Genomic DNA, 18461 nt, shown 5'->3' with positions numbered 1-18461 from the left:
TTAAAGACAAGTTCTGAAGCAGCTCTATGAAATTGGGGCCAGAGCTCTTTGTTGGTTTATATATAGAGAATCATAACGTGTAATCCAGGCTTTATTGTTCCTCGATCTACTTTCTAAACAAAGGATATTTTCAGGGCAGTCACGATCGTTCTTTGATGGGGGACCGGAAGACCTATACATGCCCCCTCTCACGGTCATTCGCGACGGTTATGGCCTGCTTAAAAATATTCCTTCGGTGGCAAAAGTAAAGTCATGTTTCACACGTACTCTATAGTTGTACGTGCAGAATTTCCAGTTCGAAGATTACGCTAGACGGCGGGAGGAATTCGTAACCCGTGTTGATGACGGAGAATGCTTGTTTTCACTGTTGATTTCTCATACATTGGACCACGTTCACGGCACTGAATCTGGACTAGTTTTTCCCGAGATCCAAAACCTGAAGATTTCTTTTATAATATCATCAGACAAGGTTGGAGCATATAGCGAGGACAAGAGCTTTTTTTTTTTTTATGAAGGTTTTTTTTTTTATTTTTTTTTTTTTTGCGTCTACGGGCTTGAAATTATGCCTCTGTTGCCCCCCCCCCCCCCCCCGATCGGGCCCTTCAAATGTTCACATAGACTTTACAAGTTTCCAAGTGGAAGTGCCCTTTGCAAAATGAAATGAAAAACGGACTTGCCCTCTCAAAGGTGACATTCAAGGCCTGCGCTCATCTGTTTGTCGTGTATTGTTTATAGCTTGTCCCCCATCTACAGGCTGTCTTCTGTCAACCTCCGCTAAATCCGACAACAACCTCTTATTAAAGGCAGTGGACACTATCGGTTATTACCCAAAAAAATTATTAGCACAAAACCTTACTTGGTAACGAGTAATGAGGAGAGGTTGGTAGTATAAAACATTGTGAGAAACGGCTCCCTCTGAAGTGACATAGTTTTCGAGAAAGAGGTAATTTTCATCGAATTTGATTTCGAGACCTCACATTTAGAATTTGAGGTCTCGAAATCAAGCATCTGAAAGCACACAACTCCATGTGACAAGGGCGGTTTTTCTTTCATTATTATCTCCCAACTTTGATGACCGATTGAGCTCAAATTTTCACAGGTTTGTTAATTTATGCATATGTTGAGATACAGCAACTGTGAAGGTTAGTCTTTGACAATTACCGAAAGTGTCCAGTGTCTTTAACACCCTCTGTAAGTCCGGTCATAAATTAATTATTATTTTGTCACGTATTTGCCGTACTTGTTCTAATTCTCCATACCTTTGTAGTCTTTCGTGGCGTGTTTTGTTGAAAAGAGAATTATGGGAAAAAATGAAGAAGAAGAAAAAAAAAAAACAAAGGCGGTGAATTTACTGCTTGCCTCTCTTTTGTCTTCGGTTGTCAAACAAAATTTCCTGATGTATACGTCTTAAAATATCAATTTCTCAAAAGGGAACTCCTTCAAATGAAGACGAATAGTGACCTTTACTTCAACACGGCCAATCAATCAGTGGGGTTACGGGATCCTAAAATGGTCCAGCGGGTAACGAAAGTACGAGAAGCAATTACTAAAATGGCTAGATCGATTGAAGACGTCACGGGGGTTGAAGCACGCGTGCACCGTGCAAGGTTTTAACGTCGCACATGAAGTGCGTTTGCGGAGTTTTGAAACGCCGAGTTATTAAAAGATAATGAAATTTATGTGTACTTTTTTTAATTTTTTTTTTACAAAGAACAGTATCTTTCTTTTAAAGGCACTGGACAATGTTGGTAATTACTCACGATAATCGTTAGGATAAAAAAAAAACTTGGTAACAAGCAATGTAAAGCTGTTTATATATCAACCAGTGCGAGTAACGGCTCCCTCTGAAGTAACGTAGTTTTTGAGAAAAAAAAAAAAGAATTTCTCACTAAAATATTTTAATTGAATTCGAGACCACAGCTGGGTTCAAACGTTTACATGTTTGTTATTTTATGCGTATTTTGAGTTACACCAAGTGAAAAGACTGGTGTTTGACAATTACTAATGCCTTTTACGATGTGGAAAGTATAGGCAACTCCTTTAAAACATAGTGTGGATGAGCAACAGTGTTTAGCAAGAATATAGATGGGTTAAAGGAGGGGTGTGCTTCTGTAACTACTCCTGGTTAATGACCGTAAAAAATGCAATGCATTAGTTAAAGAGATAATTTCTTTACATTTGAACAACGAGTCCTTTCTCATGCAATAACAAATCTGTTTCAAATATGTACTTAATTGGTCATCGAAATTGCATTTTTTTTATAGAGAAAAACACCCCTTTTGCACAAACTTGTGTGCTTTCAGATGCCTTAAGAGTCAGACATGAAGTATTTTATTATTTGAATGAGAAATTACCCCTTTCTCAAAAACTGTACTTAAGATGAGCCGTTTCTCACAACTTTTTATATTATCAACAGCTCTCCATTGGTCGTTACCAAGTAAGTTATTATGCAGTTATTTTGAGTGACTACCAAACGTGCTGGAAGAATAACATTCATTCAAACTGGGCGTATTCAGGCATCACCCATTCGTCCCCATTGATGTATTGATGATTTGATTGTACGACCTTGACGAACCACAAACGAATCGACCCGGGAAAGGTTTTGGGGGTCGATCTGAAACTAACCTTGAACACGATTGAATAAACAAAAAATACCCGTCGTCTATCTGTAAAGAAATGGCACGTTCAGAGCTCGGTAGTAAAGAGTCTACGGCCGTAAGCGAATTGGTGACTACAGGCTACAACTACGGAACAATACAGAACTTGTTTTTAATAACAAAACAGTTGTTGGCAGTGTATACGCACTTTATCATAACACATAAACTGACCTACTGTAGAAGTTTGAGATCGATCGGGCATCTGGAGTCACGAGAGAATAGTGAAAAACCGATTACAAATTTTACATTGCATCGATACAAAACAAAAATGAATAAAACGCTCACTGAGCGATAACCTCCAAACGAGAAATTAAATTATTTATTTATCAGCAAATATGACATTTCAGACAGAAATATTTCAAGGGATGTTTTCTACTACTATCATCATTAGACCGTGTAAGTTTTATTTAAATCTGTGATCTTCACGATTTTTGTTTCTTACCAATTCTGTAACGTTCCTTCAAGGACCTCCTAAATAGATCAACGCACGGTGGAGCGTAAGTCGTAGCCCTATTATAGCTGAGAGCTGACAAAGGCCTATTAAAGGAACACGTTGCCTTGGATCGGACGAGTTGGTCAAAACAAAAGCGTTTGTAACCGTTTTGTATATAATGCATATGGTTGGAAAGATGTTTTAAAAGTAGAATACAATGATCCACACAAGTTTGCCTCGAAATTGCGTGGTTTTCCTTCTACTGTGCGAACTAACACGGTCGGCCATTTATGGGAGTCAAAATTTTGACCCCCATAAATGGCCGACGTGTTAGTCAACGAGGTAAAAGGAAAACCACGCAATTTCGAGGCATGTTTGTGTGGATCATTGTATTCTACTTTTACAACATCTTTCTACCCATATGCATTTTATAAAAAACGGTTACAAACGCTTTTCAAAGACCAACTCGACCGATCCAAGGCAACGTGTTCCTTTAAATGCCTGACCCGAATCCCCGTGGTTGATTTTGAATTGTCATGGTACAGATCCAATAACGAGGTAAAAGGAAAACCACGCAGTTTCGAGTGATACTTGTGTGGATCATTATATTCTACTTTTACCATCTTTCTAATCATGTGCATTTTATAACAAACGGTTATAAATGCTTTTCAAAGACCAACTCGTCCGATCCAAGGCGACGTGTTCCTTTGAACCCTCAGTGGCTTGATACATGGGATGACCCGAATCCGCGTGGTTGGCTGTAAATCGTCATGGTACAACAAAGATTTATATCAAATCGAATTACAACAGTCTTCTCCCGCGTGTCGTGTGTCAAAATCCTTTAACTCACAAACACACCATTGGTTCCATTCTCAATTAATTAGTTTCTGCATCAATTTATGCATCTAGAGGCATCTAGAGGCTACTTGTATATTACAGGGTTTTTGAACCTCGTTAAAATTCATTCCCGATACGCATTAACGGGCTGGTTTATTTTATACGCTCGGAGATTTTGTATCTGTCATTTTCTATCAACTAAAGACAGCAGGCGGTTGCCACCATGCCCTGTGGTCTTGCCTTGGTGCAATTGAAATGCCCCAGTAGAAACGTCGCCAACGGGTGCCCTTTATTGCCTTGATGCCCTTGCCCTTTCAGAAACTAATTATACAGGCCAACGAAGGCGATTGCCACCATGCCATGTGGTCTTGCCTTGGTGCAATTGAAATGCCCCAGTAGAAATGTCGCCAACGGGTGCCCTTTATTGCCTTGATGCCCTTGCCCTTTCAGAAACTAATCATACAGGCCTGATACTTCGCGGAGGCAACGAAGGCGATTGCCCCTGCCCTGTGGCCATTGCATTAGTGCCTTGGAATGCCCCAGTAGAAATGTTTTCATAGGGTGCAATTTTAACCAGGAGAAAATGCCTTGGTGCCCTTTCCCTTTCAAAAACGAATCATGACAGGCCCTGCTACTTCATGCCCCGTGGCCATTGCCTTGGTGCCCTTGAAATGATCCAGCTCATAGGGAACCGAGGAGAAAATGCCTTTTTGGCTCTTTGTCATTGTAATACCAACTTAAAGACAGTGAGTGGTCGTTGGTTCGAACCCTGTCCGAGATGTCTATCACATGAATGTCACAGCGTTAAATTGTCACAATGAATAGCGCGTCGTTTGATTTTTGGATTATATCTAAATTAAATCAAAAACCCACAGACATCATAACCTTATTAGATACGTTTCTCGTGACTTATGTTTTTATCACTATTTCATAAATCGACTTCCCTTCCATCAATCAAATGTCATTATTAATCAAGACTGCCCCTTGTTCGTTCAGAACCATCTCGTAGTATTTTAAAGAAACCATGTAAATAATAAATATATGGCGATATAGTATTATGAACTGGCAAACCTTTTATACAAAATAAAAAATGGTTTCGTGATTATGCGTAAAGAAAAACCTTGAGCTGCTGTCAGTAGCCGTTGTTAGTGTACCCTTATACAAATAGATTCTATCATAAGTTCATAATTCAAAGCATGAGTCGAACCGGACAACATATGAAGCCATAACGAATTAATGAGCATGGTGATATCGAGAAAGGCATTATAGACGAGCAAAGAAACACAGCAACGGGGAAACCGTTGGAATTTGTAATATTCCACAAAGAAAGACTTTTCCAGCCTTGTACATGTCGTTAATATTTCAAAATAAACAGGGCTTGACACATTATCTTCCGTGGTCACTTCTTTCTCGAACAGTTCGTGAACTAAATATTATCGGCAAATTTGACAATAAATCTTACACATGCTTTTATTATTTTCACTGAACATCAACGAAAGTGTCTTATTCTTAAAATGGTATTAGCCATGTATAGGCCCCTATGTCGTGAATTTTTCAAAATAATCTGGGCTGGCACTTTTATCTTCAGTTGACACTCATTTCTCGAACAGTACGTGAACTAAATATCGGCAAATTGGACGATAAATCCTTTCCATGCTTTTATTTATTTGCTGTAAATCGTCGGGCATTTTATATGTTTCTTATCTCATGATTCGAGTGGAACTGGAATTATTAAATTTATTTGTTTGAGTTTAGTATACTTTTTTTAAAGACACTGGACACTTTTGGTAATATTGCCAAAGACCAGTCTTCTCACTTGGTGCATCTAAACATTAGGCACAAAATAACAAACCTGTAAAAATTTGAACGCAATTGGTCATCAAAGTTGCGAGATAATAATGGAACAAAAAACACCCTTGTCACACGAAGTTGTGTGCTTTCAGATGCTTGATTTCGGGACCTCAACATCTAATTCTGATGTCACGAAATCAAATTCGTGGAAAAATGCTTCTTTCTCAAAAACTACACTACTTCAGAGGAAACCGTTTCTTACAATGTTTTACATTATCAACAGCTCTCCATTGCTAGTTACCAAAAGAGTTTTTATGCTAATAATTATTTTGAGTACTGTTACTAATAGTGTCCACTTCCTTTAAGATGATGACGCGAACATGTTTGTGAATGCATCTTTGAAAAGCTTTCCCCGCCGTTGTGAATTATTCATTAGATAAAAACTCTGAATTATCATAGCGCTGAAAGGTTACCATGGAAACAAGTCAATAGAGGAACGGTTTGAAGATGCGCTGATTAACAACGCGATGTGTGTGTGTTGTGTGTAGCTATAACCGATAGGATAAACACCATGTGTGTTGTGTGTGATTCTTAATTATCATGTAATATTATTAGTAATATTATTAGTATTGGATAATATTTTTGTCAATAATAATCTGTTTCGTTTCAATCAATATTTTGATTTTAAAGTTACAGATTTTGCCGTGGGGAAATAATAAATATTGAAATCGTGAATGCATGGCTGTACAACGTGGATTGTTAATACAAATAAACAAATTAATATTCCAATTTAAAACAACTCAATTCAAGACAATGGGCTTTGATATAATTACAATGCCATTGCATCGAGGGAAGATGCTCATCCCACAAAATATTAATATTCAAAATCATTTACAGATAAAACATGTAACTGAACAATTGTGTTATTATTTACCTTGCATCCTTTTCGTATCTCTGTAAGTTATCTGCAGATGTCGACGTCACGTTATTATGAATACCACTCTCTCCGGAAACTCCTTGTTTCTTGTTTCGTTCCTTATTTCCTCCGGCCATTCCGTGTTCCTCTGAGATCGTGGACAGGATATCCGGCCGGACCACATCTTGAAGTGTCCTCTGCTGCAACACAGAACGCAGTTTGTGCACCTCCTCTCGAAGTTTCCCGATCTCGCTGTCCCGCTCCGAGATGACACCATCGCGAGACTTAATCTGCTCTTTGATGTTCTGCAGTTCGGTGTCCTTTTCCCGTAAATCCAGAACCAGGCGAGCCACTCTGGCTTTCAGTTTGGCCAGGTCCGAGTCCTCACTCTTACCATTCTGCGAGTTGGGTGCATGGGACCGCGATTGCGATCCGGCCCCATTACCCATCGTTTTGGTAACGACAAATTTGCTGTGAGCCCCGCTGCCCGGCGTGCTGCTGGCAACCCCCGTGCCTAATGCGGCAGTTTTCTTCCCACTACCTTTCGTGTCGCTTGGTGGCGACATGAATAATGAATTTAGTTATCACAAACGTCAGATAAGAGACACACAACACTGGATCTGGGGTTCGTGTATAAAGGAGGTTGCGCTTGACTGACTTTTTTTTTTATCATCAATTGAATCAAATAATACTCTGACCTTGTATTGTAATCACGTAAATCATAAAGTTTATCAATTGAATGTTGCTTGCCGACGGGTATATTCAACACTACGTAGTATAAATATTTGTTTAAATTTTGGAATAAATATACAGGTTTTTTTGTTTAGTTTATTAGATTTGTATCATTTGACTCAAGCATTCGCAGTGTGTGGTGTTCGACTCCACGCTCGGAAGCAATTTCTGAGAGAAGTTCAGCCGAGTGTCAAGTGTCAGAATCATGCATTGGCACTCGCGTTGTCCTGGTGCGGGTTTAAATACTGCTGTGTTTGTCAGTTTGCATAGCCACCTGTTCGATCCAACTTCGATCCCTGTATAAAAACGGAACAAATACAAATTGTTTATTTGAAGGGAAGGTACATCGTTTGGTAGTTACTCAAAACAAATGTTAACTTAAAAACTGACTTGGTAACGAGCATGGGAGAGCTGTTGTTAATATAAAACATTGTGGGGAAATGACTCCCTCTGAAGTAATGTAGTTTTTGAGAAAGAGGTAATTTCTCACTATTAAAATAATAAGTCTGTTATTCCTATCTGAAAGCACGAGACAAATTCGTCCAACAAGGGTGTTTTTTCTTCCATCATTTTCTCGCAACTTCGAAGACCAATTGAGCCCAAATTTTCACAGGTTTGTTATTTTATGCTTATGATGGGATACACCAAATGAGAAGACTGGTCTTTGACAATTACCAAACGTGTACAGTGCCTTTAAAACAATTTAGTTAAAGGCACTGGACCAGTACACTATAATTGTTAATTACTCCAAATAATTGTCAGCATAGAACCTTACGTCCAATGCATTTAAAGACAGTGGACACTATTGGTAATTGTCAAAGACCAGTCTTCCCACTTGCTGTATCTCAACATACGCATAACATAACAAACCTGTGAAAATTGAGCTCAATTATTGGTCGTCGGGGTTGCGAGATAATAATGAAAGAAAAACAGCATTGTCAGACGGAGTTGTGTGCTTTCAGATGCTTGATTTCGAGACCTCGAGTTCTAAATCTAAGGTCTCGAAATCATATTTGTGAAAAGTGACTTCTTTCTCGAAAACTACTCAACTTCAGAGGGAGCCGTTTCTCACAATGTTTTATAATACCAACCTCTCCCCATTATACTCGTTACGAAGTAAGGTATAATGCTAATAACTATTTTGAGTAATAACCAATAGTGTCCACTGGCTCAAAAGCAAGATTTTGTGCTTAAGCCAGGGCTTATACTTCATGTAGGCGTATGTGGTGTCCAGGGGGCCAGGGGGCACGATTGCAATGACCAGGGGCACGATGGCAATGACCAGGGGGCCAGGGGGCACGATGGCAATGACCAGCACGGAGGCAATCGCTTTCGTGGCCTCTGTAGAAAGTTATAAATGTTGAATGGTCATGAATTATGAATAGCATAAGGAGTTATGAATGATGCATGATCTAGACGTCATGAATAATGAATGATCTGTCATGAATAAAGAACGATGTATAACGAGATTTACAGAATCAATAAAGGGAGGTCGCAATTGTTAGTTTTTCCATCAAAATCCAATAGACCTATCAGACAATAGGAGTTATAAATAACCGTGTAAACAACTTCACACATCACATGATTCGAGGCGACAAAAAAAGTCAAGCTACAGCTCAGTATATACAGCTAATAACGCTCAGTATTTGCACGGCGTGTTGACTCTATACATGAATATAAATTGTTAGAAATGGGCCTGCTTTGAAATTAACGCTATTTTATTTCATACTTCCCTTTAAAGACCCTGGACACTATTGGTAATTGTCAAAGACCAGTCTTCTCACTTGCTGTATCTCAACATAATTAAAATAACAAACCTGTGAACATTTTAGCTCAATCGGTCAAATTGTCAATTTCCTCATTTCCATTTACCATGAGTAGAAAATGCCTTGGTGCCCTTGCCCTTTCCAAAACAAAACTATATAAGCGTACAGTCCTGGTTTTACAATTGGGATCCGTAATATTTTTGTTTGTTCCGTAATATTATTGACCGACGTGAATATTGCCTCTCAGGCCAAAGCACTCTTGACCGGGAAACTTTAATCAACCGAGGTACGTCTCGCCCAGGGACAACCGGGAGAATCGACGCGCTTCCCCCTCTAACCAGTTCTGATGAGGAGCCTTAAATTGCAAAGAACCCGTAAAATGTCAGCAACACCCTACAGCTATGCGTTTAGTTTACCTGCTCCTGTATAATATTGTATCCTTAATTAATGAAACCTAATTAGTAAACCAGGCAAGAAGTACACCACCAAGTAAACCCAATGGCTAGTATTATTGAACTGCCGTTCAAAGTTAAAGGAACACGTTGCCTTGGATCGGTCGAGTTGGTCTTTGAAAAGCGCTATGTAACCGTTTGTTATAAAATCGGTATGGTTAGAAAGATGTTGTAAAAGTAGAATACAACAATCTACACAAATATGCATCGACATTGCATGGTTTTCGTTTTACCTCGTCGAAAAACACGGTCGGCCATTTATGGGGGTCAAAATTTGACTCGCATAAATGGCCGACCGTGTTAGTTCGCGACGTAAAATGAAAACCGTGCAATTTTGAGTGATACTTGTGTGGATCATTATATTCTACTTTTAAAACATCTTTCTAACCATATGCATTTCATAACAAACGGTTTCAAACGCTTTTCATGGACCAACTCGTCCGATCCAAGGCAACGTTTCCTTTAATATGGCGCGTCAAGATAAACCGAAGACGTGTGGTGTGATCGTGCTGAGGTGCCGAGCCGAAACATACAAACTGAAATTAAAAACTTATAAAACAGATATTTATCCAATAATTGTCTATAAAGATAAAAGGGAATGAATATTACAATAATATTATGATATATTATTTTGAAAGTGATTTTGTCAGCCTTTTTACTATAGATATAGATCCATGTTTACAGACTATTTTGTCATATTTTTTGCTGTTTTCTTTGTATGTTCTAACATGGTTCTTTCTCGAAAACTACTCAACTTCAGAGGGAGCCGTTTCTCACAATGTTTTATACTACCAACCTCTCCCCATTACTCGTTAATACCAAGTAGGTTATAATGCTAATAACTATTTTGAGTAATAACCAATAGTGTCCACTGACTTTATCAAAGTGATTTTGTCAACCTTTTTACTATAGATCCATGTTTACAGATTATTTTGGCATATTTGTTGCTGTTTTCTTTGTATATTCTAACATGGTTCTAACTTATATTTTTATTTGTGATCAAGGGTCCCCATTTTTTATTGGTAATGCATGCCTGTTCGGGGTTACCCTTTTTGAACCACAATATTATTTTGATGTTTGTGGAATAAAGGTAATAAACTAAACTAAGCAAATAAAGAACAGACATGTTTTTCTCGGATTTTTCCCGATGTTATGAATCTCTCATTGAGCCGCTTCACATGTTCATGAAAGAAGAACGGTGAACCTTTTCATTTTATGTCACTTATTCTGGTTGTGAAGCCAAGGGCTTTTAGGGGATATCACTTTATACCAGCCAATAATTCAACTGAGAGAAGAAAAAGGAAGGAATAAGTGGCCACAGGAAGACAAAAATCCACACATTTGTCAAATTGCAGCTTTGTATTTCGTGTGATTGGCAGAATCTTTAACTTCCTGATTTTTAACATCCGAGAGGTTCTGGTTCTAGAAGCGAGGTCCCGCCCAGGCCAGTGAGTATTTTTTTCCCCCCAGGAATCTTCAAATTCCACCACACACAGATCGCGCAATCCCATAAAAGACTTTCTCATCGTTATGTTTATAGATGTGGCCTATAAAGCAAAGTTATTATGTGTTTGTTTAATGCCAAGCTTGTTATTTTGCTACGTCGGGGTTTGTTCATTTTGGATAAACTACTTTTGTTAATAATGATGCTGGTATTATTATGTTAATCTTTTGACTTAGTGAACCAAGCTATGGTTCGATTGACGTTGTCATAAATATCAACATTTTTACGCTGGTATATATTATATTTTCTTTGTGGTCGAGGACGAAATGTCTTTATGGGGTAATAAAACGTCAACCATCTGTCTGTCTGCCAGTGCTATTTTGAGTTTTATTTTGTATTTTTAAGTGGGTTTTTTTTGCCGGAACGGTAAAAACATTTTGTTGCGTAAAGCACATTTTACTGCGTAAAACACATTTTACTGCGTAATATTTTATTGCGTAATATTTGACATGCGTAATATTTGACATGTAGTGTCCAGGGACTTATAGCAAGTTTAATCTACACAGTTACACAGTAGAACACATGTTGAATGGAAGCGAACAAACATTTTAAGTAATTCTTGATTTGCAATTGATGGACTATTCTACTGCCTTTGTCAGTTTCTACCTACCAGAGTGTTTGTTCCTTTAAGTGCGCGCCTAATTTTTTGAGTGTCACTTCTTGACAGTTTCTTGACAAAAGTCCAACCAGCGTCATTAGGTCTAATAATATGAAAAAAAATTGGCAGTTCGTTCGTGCCAATTTACGGGTTCTTGACTTTACGTTAAAGAAAATGGACGAGAAAGTGTAGATTCGTGGATAGAGATTCTATCAACGAATCTACACTTAATTATTCTTGGTGACTGGTTTGCATGCAGTACGAATTTAGACATGGATGATAAACTGTAATAGCGCCCTCTGCTTGCCGATTATTAACAACGGACAAGTAGTATAGCGCTCTCAACGGTACAAGTTGGAACGCCATCTCTGCGTGTGAATGCGTTATTATGAAATTAGAATGGCACAGTGATCTATCTGTTTAAATTTATTATGAATCACATGTGAAATGTATTTTTCAAAAAATATTTCTGTTCACGTTGATGTTGCACTTAAACACCAGGCCTTTCTCACTGCGTACAAAACAGTACATGTATTCGGATATAGCAAGCTCGACAGCAAAGGCGATTGCATCCATGCCCACTGGTCATTTCATTGGTGCCCGTGAAATGCTCAAGTAGAAATGTACAATTTTCCTCATAAAGTGCCCTTTACCAGGGAGAAAATGCCTCGCTGCCTTTGTCGTTTCAAAAACGAAGCGTACAGATGACTGACTGCTTGAAGCTATATACAGGGATAGAAATTATTGTTGTATACTGTGATATTGATGATTGAAATAGTTCATACTGATAAGTTTTGTTCCAAATTTTGTTTCGCATTTGTGAAATGTTTAGATTCTTGTTTGTGTTTGAATGCTACAAACCATTTGAGCATACTTGTTTGTCATTTAAACATGTTTAAAAATTGGGTACAGCACATTTATTTTGTTTAAACGCACTGGACCAGTACTTCACCAGACGGATTTCACTTTTTGTGTCTCCGAGAGAGACATAAAATAACAACTATGTGAACATTTGGACTCAATTGGTCATCGAAGTTGCGAGAGAGATATGAAAGAGAAACACCCTTGTCCCACAAGTATGTGCTTTATTAAATTGAGAAATTAGCGCTTTCTCAAACGTCACTTCAGAGGGAGCCGTTTCACACAATGGGTTATACTACAAACAGCTCCCCATTGCTCGCTAATGTACCAAGTAGGTTGTTATGCTAAAAATTATTTTGAGATTACAAAAAATATATCCAGTGTCTTTCAAACTCTTAACATATTTTTTAACAGTGTTAGTATGTATGCATGTAAGACGAAGAGGGAAAAACAAGTTGGACACCGAGGAGGTGTTGTTGAGTTGAAGATGAGATGGGGAGTCCGATAGGCATGACCAGGCGGCAGGGATATCTCTGAGTACTTCAACAACACATCTTAAGTGCGTATGTAGGAGGAACAATGGGATGATCAAGTAGAACGTGGATGTTAAATCTCAAGAGTCTTAGAAGATGCCTCAGGTATGAGACGTCTTACAAGAAACATCCCACTTTTAAACATGTCGCAGGAGGCCTGTGGGGAGAGTTTGCCATCTGAAGAAATATCTTTCGCTTTTAGTGCAAGTTAAAGGCACCGGCAGTGTTGATTATTACTCAAAATAGTTCCTAGCATGAAAACTTACTTGGTAACGAGTAATGGGGAGCTGTTGACAACATAAACATTTTTGAGAAACGGCTCCCTCTGAAGTGACGTAGTTTTCGAGAAATGAGTATTTATTATCTCGCAACTTCGACGATCAAATTGAGTTTAAATTTTCACAGGATTGTTATTTAATGCATATGTTGAGATACACCAAGTGAGAAGACTGGTCTTTGACAATTACCTATAGTGTCCAGTGTCTCTAAGACAACTATATGAAGGTTATCCTGATGTAATCGTTACCCAGTCTTTAAAGGCACTGGACACTATTGGTAATTACTCAAAATAGTTGTTAGCATGAGAACTTAATTGTAACAAGCAATGGAGAGCAGTGTTGATAGTATAACACATTGTGAGAAACGACTCCCTCTGAAGTAACGTAACTTTTTAGAAAGAGGTAATGTCTAACTCAAATACTAAAATACTTCAGCTGAAACATTTTATTATAATATGCATCTGAACGCACTCAAAGTAATGCAACAAGAGGTGTTTTCTCTGTCATTTTTCTGTTGCAAATTTGATGATCAACAATTGAGCCAAAATTTTCCCAGGTTTGTTATTTTATGCATGTTGTAGGTATACACCAAGTGAGAAGACTGGCTTTTGACAATATTACCAAAGGTGTTCGGTGCCTTTAAAGGGAAAAGAGATCTTACGGTTTAAGACAACGAGGAAGGTTATCTTGATGGTATCGTTATCCGGTCTTCAAGGAACTGTTTTGTTGCTGGACAGTTTCTTGAGCTGAAACGGTTTAGAGCGCGAGGCAAAATTGTCAAGATAAAAAAAACGGAAGAATTTTATCTTGTGTTTAAATAAACGCCCGTTTTTAGTCTATTATTATATAGTGCCGTATGAGCTTTCTGACATTTGTAAAAGCACTCCAGAGGGAGCCGTTTCTCACAATGTTTTATACTATCAACAGCTCTCCATTGCTCGTTACTAAGTCAGTTTTTATGCTAACCAGTATTTTGACTAATTACAAATAGTGTCCAAATTCGGTAATGTGTGCTCCTCGTTGATCAATGTTCATACTTCTTCAAATGAATAATTAGTTTTTGCCCATTAGAGCATTTCTTTCCATCAAAACAGATTATTCTTTGCGAACAAAATTGTGCTTAAACTTTTAGCACGTCATTTCAAAACTCAATGTACTTTTGATTTGACTACTAAGCACCACCATTTCGAGATTAAATTTTCTGGCATCGTATCAATGCATGATGATTGATTGATTGATGAAAAGTGGTTGTCTGCCAACATTATCAAAATCTCTAATCAACTCAGACCATTTGATGGTTAGGCCTATAATAATTATATTTAAATTAAGACTTTTTTGCAAACATCATGTCTTTTAAGTCTCGCTACCTGGGGACGAGTCTAAGTTGTAATTTGACGTACTTGGGATGAGTGAGCTAGCAGTAAGAAAATCATGTCCCAACTATTCAGTTGGGATGTCAGACATTATTACACAAAGTACGGGCAACAAAGAGCGGAATCCCTTCAGACTTCATGGGGGATATTAACAGATCTAACGGCCGGAGAAATCCTGTCCCTTAATCCCATAATGCATTCTGAAGTACCCGGGGAGCCATTTTGAATGTCATTCACCCCCTGTCACGGGGGGGGGGGGAGGGGGGGGGGGGGCCTGGTGCCAATCAAAGACGTCTTTCACAAGGTGTCAGTTGATACCCCAGTGACGTCAGACCCACTGCTTCAAAGCGTGGTTTTGTAATGTAATTTTTGAAGAAGGAAAAAAGGGAGAGGGGAAAAAGAGTTCAATTTAATCTTTGAACAGCTTGTACCAACATGGAACTTTATACGCAACAGGTTTCAAAGGGACATAAGGGAACCCGTGAAAACCAATCAGTACGGTAATTGGATATTTTCCCCCCTAAAATCCATGTTGGATCCGAACGTGTTTTTTTTTTTTTTTTTTTACCTTTAAGGAACGAACTATGTCCCATAGGTACACATTTAAATGCATCGTATTTCTAACGAGGGCTTATGTTGTGCATGGATTGCAAATCCAAACTTACTAGGGTGGCAGACCAGACATATTTTGTTTGCTAAGCAGTGTTCATCGTAATGCTAGCATTTTTGCATCTTGTGTAAGTTGTAATCAAGGAGTTTGAGTATACATGTACGTGCACATGCCACAAGCATGTGTACAGTTTTTGTTTGTTTACAAAGACACCCACTGTATGATCAGAACAATAATAAGCACCTCTTTGCTGATCTTGCACTTTTCACAATTTGGTAATTGTCAAAGACTAGACTTCACAGTTGGTGTATCTCAACATATGCATAAAATAACAAATCTGTGAAAATTTGAGCTCAATCGGTAGTCGAACTTGTAAAATAATAATGAAAGAAAGTAAACACCCTTGTCACACGAAGTTTCGAGACCTCAAAATCTAAATCTGAGGTCTTGAAATCGAATTCGTGGGAAATTACTTCTTTCTCGAAAACTATGGCACTTCAGAGGGAGCCGTTTCTCACAACGTTTTACACCATCAACCTCCCCCCATTACTCGTCACCAAGAAAGGTTTTATGCTAAATAATTATTTCGAGTAATTACCAATAGTGTCCACTGCCTTTAAGAGACTTCTATTCACAATATTGACACTGCGAATGTTATTAATATCGAGATAAGTGCTACTCATGGTTTCAAACTGTTGTTCATAATATTGGACATGAGGACGTTCATAATATTGGACAAGAGGACATTCAAAATATTGGACATGAGGACAGGAAAAGATTGGTCTATTTTCAGGAAACCTTCGGCAACAGTAAAGAAAGAGATGTCAGCTCTCCACAAGTATGAGTGCATGGGTATTTGAGGTGTATAGCTATAGTTGAGAAGGTAGTAGTTACTATTGTCTCAGAAGGAAGGGGGTGGCTGTCTATACAAGAGCGTCAAATCAAACTACTTGCATCCGTGCTCAAAATGGTTTTAAAAGAAAATTACAATCAAGGCCAACAAAGTGAAGCCATTTCAAATCTACCTCTCGATAAAAACCCACAGTACCGCGATGATTAAAATGCTACGTGGCGTTAAGGTTTGGTAATTGGAATTCTAGCGCTGGAAGCAAACAATCTGTCGCTTGTTAACAATTCCGTATTCTTTGTTGACTTTCTGGCGATGGCTGTAGGGATGAAGGAACATGTTCAAATCCACCCCAAAACACACACAGTTTCAAACGCACTTGAAACGTTAGGTGACCGAAACAATAAGAAAACCATTCACAGCTTCAAACGCACTTGAAACGTTAAGTGACCGAAACAATAAGAAAACCATTCACAGCAATAGGAATAGTGTAGCTGAATTTAAAACATAGCCCATCACTCTTAAAATAAATGGCAGTTAAAACTTACTTGGAAAGAAGTACAGCAGCTTTCGAAAGTAGGCCTTTAACAGAAATTTGAATAATGATTTCACTTCGAAAACTTTACCGTCAGATACGATTCTCAGATTGTGTATACCTTTTTAGAATTATTCTTCCTGCAGTGGACATAGCCTTGCTCAAGGCAGTCGAATTATTCACTCCGAAAAAAGACCGGCGCTGTATAAAAACCCACCCATATTCACTGTGCGTAACATCGCACGACACGATGCCCCATGCCCCGACACTATCCGCATGCGTCGGCCGTCAGGCCTGCCGGCCTCCGCATGCGGTTAGTGGTACGCGTGCGGATGACTTCTGTGCACAGTAGTCGTACGATGTGACAGTGTGTATACGGGTGGGTCATGCGGTGTGATTGCACGCACCACGCACAGGGTAAACGGGTGGGTTTACAGCGGGGTCAGAGCGAATAATGCGACTGCCTTGATCAAGGTTAGCGTGGACATAACAGCTCCGTATTTCGGCGATACCTCAAAATGAATAATGCTAGTGTTGCATCGAACAATGGATGCGGGTTATTAGGTATTCAAATCAAAACTCGGACAGGTTTTTGACCATGCAAAATTATTCCAAGTTATTGTCAAATCAAAATTTAATAATTATACTGGATTAGTCAGGATTAAAAATATAATTGTTTAATTTTAGTTTGAAAGCTTACCGATTACGAAGTTTATGCTAAACAACCGTTTTTTGTCTGTGAGGTATTTCCCTCTGAAGTGAAGCGTATTCGGGAAGTGCAGAAAAAATTTAACAAAAACTGTCTAATTTCGGTTGTTACAACCAAATTTAAAGGCACTGGACAATATTGGTAATTGTCAAAGCCCAGTGTTCTCGCTGGGTGTATCTCAACATATGCATAAATAAAAAAAAAACTGTGGAAATTTAGGCTCAATTGGTCACTGGCAAAGTTGCGGGAAAATGATGAGAGAAAAAAACACCCTTATTGACGAATTTGTGTGCTTTCAGATAGGAATAACATACATTCTATAGGTAGAAGTCTTTTCATATTTTAGTGAGAAATTACCTCTTTCTCAAAAACTACGTTACTTCAAAGGGAGTCGTTTCCCACAATGTGTTATCTGAACATATGCATAAAATAACAAACCTGTGAAAATTTGAGCTCGATTGGTCGTCGGACAAAAGAAAAACACCATTGTCACACGAAGTTGTGTGCTTTCAGATGCTTGATTTCGAGACCTCAAATTCTAAACTTGAGGTCTCGAAATCAAATTTTTCGAAAATTACTTTTTTATGAGCTTGATTGGTCGTCGGAGTTGCGAGATAACTATGAAAGAAAAAACACCCTTGTCACACGAAGTTGTGTGCTTTCAGATGCTTGATTTCGAGACCTCAAATTCTAAACTTGTGATCTCGAAATCAAATGCTTGGAAAATTACGTCTTTCTCAAATACTACGTCACTTCAGAGGGAGCCGTTTCTCACAATGTTTTATACCATCAACCTCTCCCTATTACTCGTTACCAAGTAAGGTTTATGATAATAATTATTTTGAGTAATTACCAATAGTGTCCACTGCCGTTAAAGGATTTGGGTACCTTTTCAAAATGTCCATAGATTTACATTAAACTTACAGGGTTTGAAGATAATGATAGTGGAAAGCTTCCCTTATTATTACTTATTGAGGTGCTGTAGTTTTTGAGAAATGAGTAAAACAATTTTATGAAAATACGTTTGTA

The 18461-nt window shown here is 38.4% G+C and overlaps 1 protein-coding gene across 3 annotated transcripts in view; it reads right to left on the bottom strand.

Annotated features, from left to right (window-relative positions):
• Positions 1–18461, bottom strand: part of LOC139952883 (cGMP-dependent protein kinase 1-like) — a 67627-nt gene that overhangs the window by 28794 nt on the left and 20372 nt on the right. For all 3 annotated transcript variants that reach the window (XM_071952160.1, XM_071952163.1, XM_071952161.1), the window contains exon 3: positions 6653–7662. In XM_071952160.1, the coding sequence (XP_071808261.1) occupies positions 6653–7200 (548 nt within the window). In that variant the 5' untranslated portion in view covers positions 7201–7662. The remainder of the gene's footprint in view (positions 1–6652; positions 7663–18461) is intronic.

This window comes from Asterias amurensis, chromosome 21 (genome assembly GCF_032118995.1).
Source record: "Asterias amurensis chromosome 21, ASM3211899v1".
In the NCBI taxonomy this organism is placed as follows: Eukaryota; Metazoa; Echinodermata; class Asteroidea; order Forcipulatida; family Asteriidae; genus Asterias; species Asterias amurensis.
This window is presented reverse-complemented; position numbering and strand designations above follow the sequence as displayed.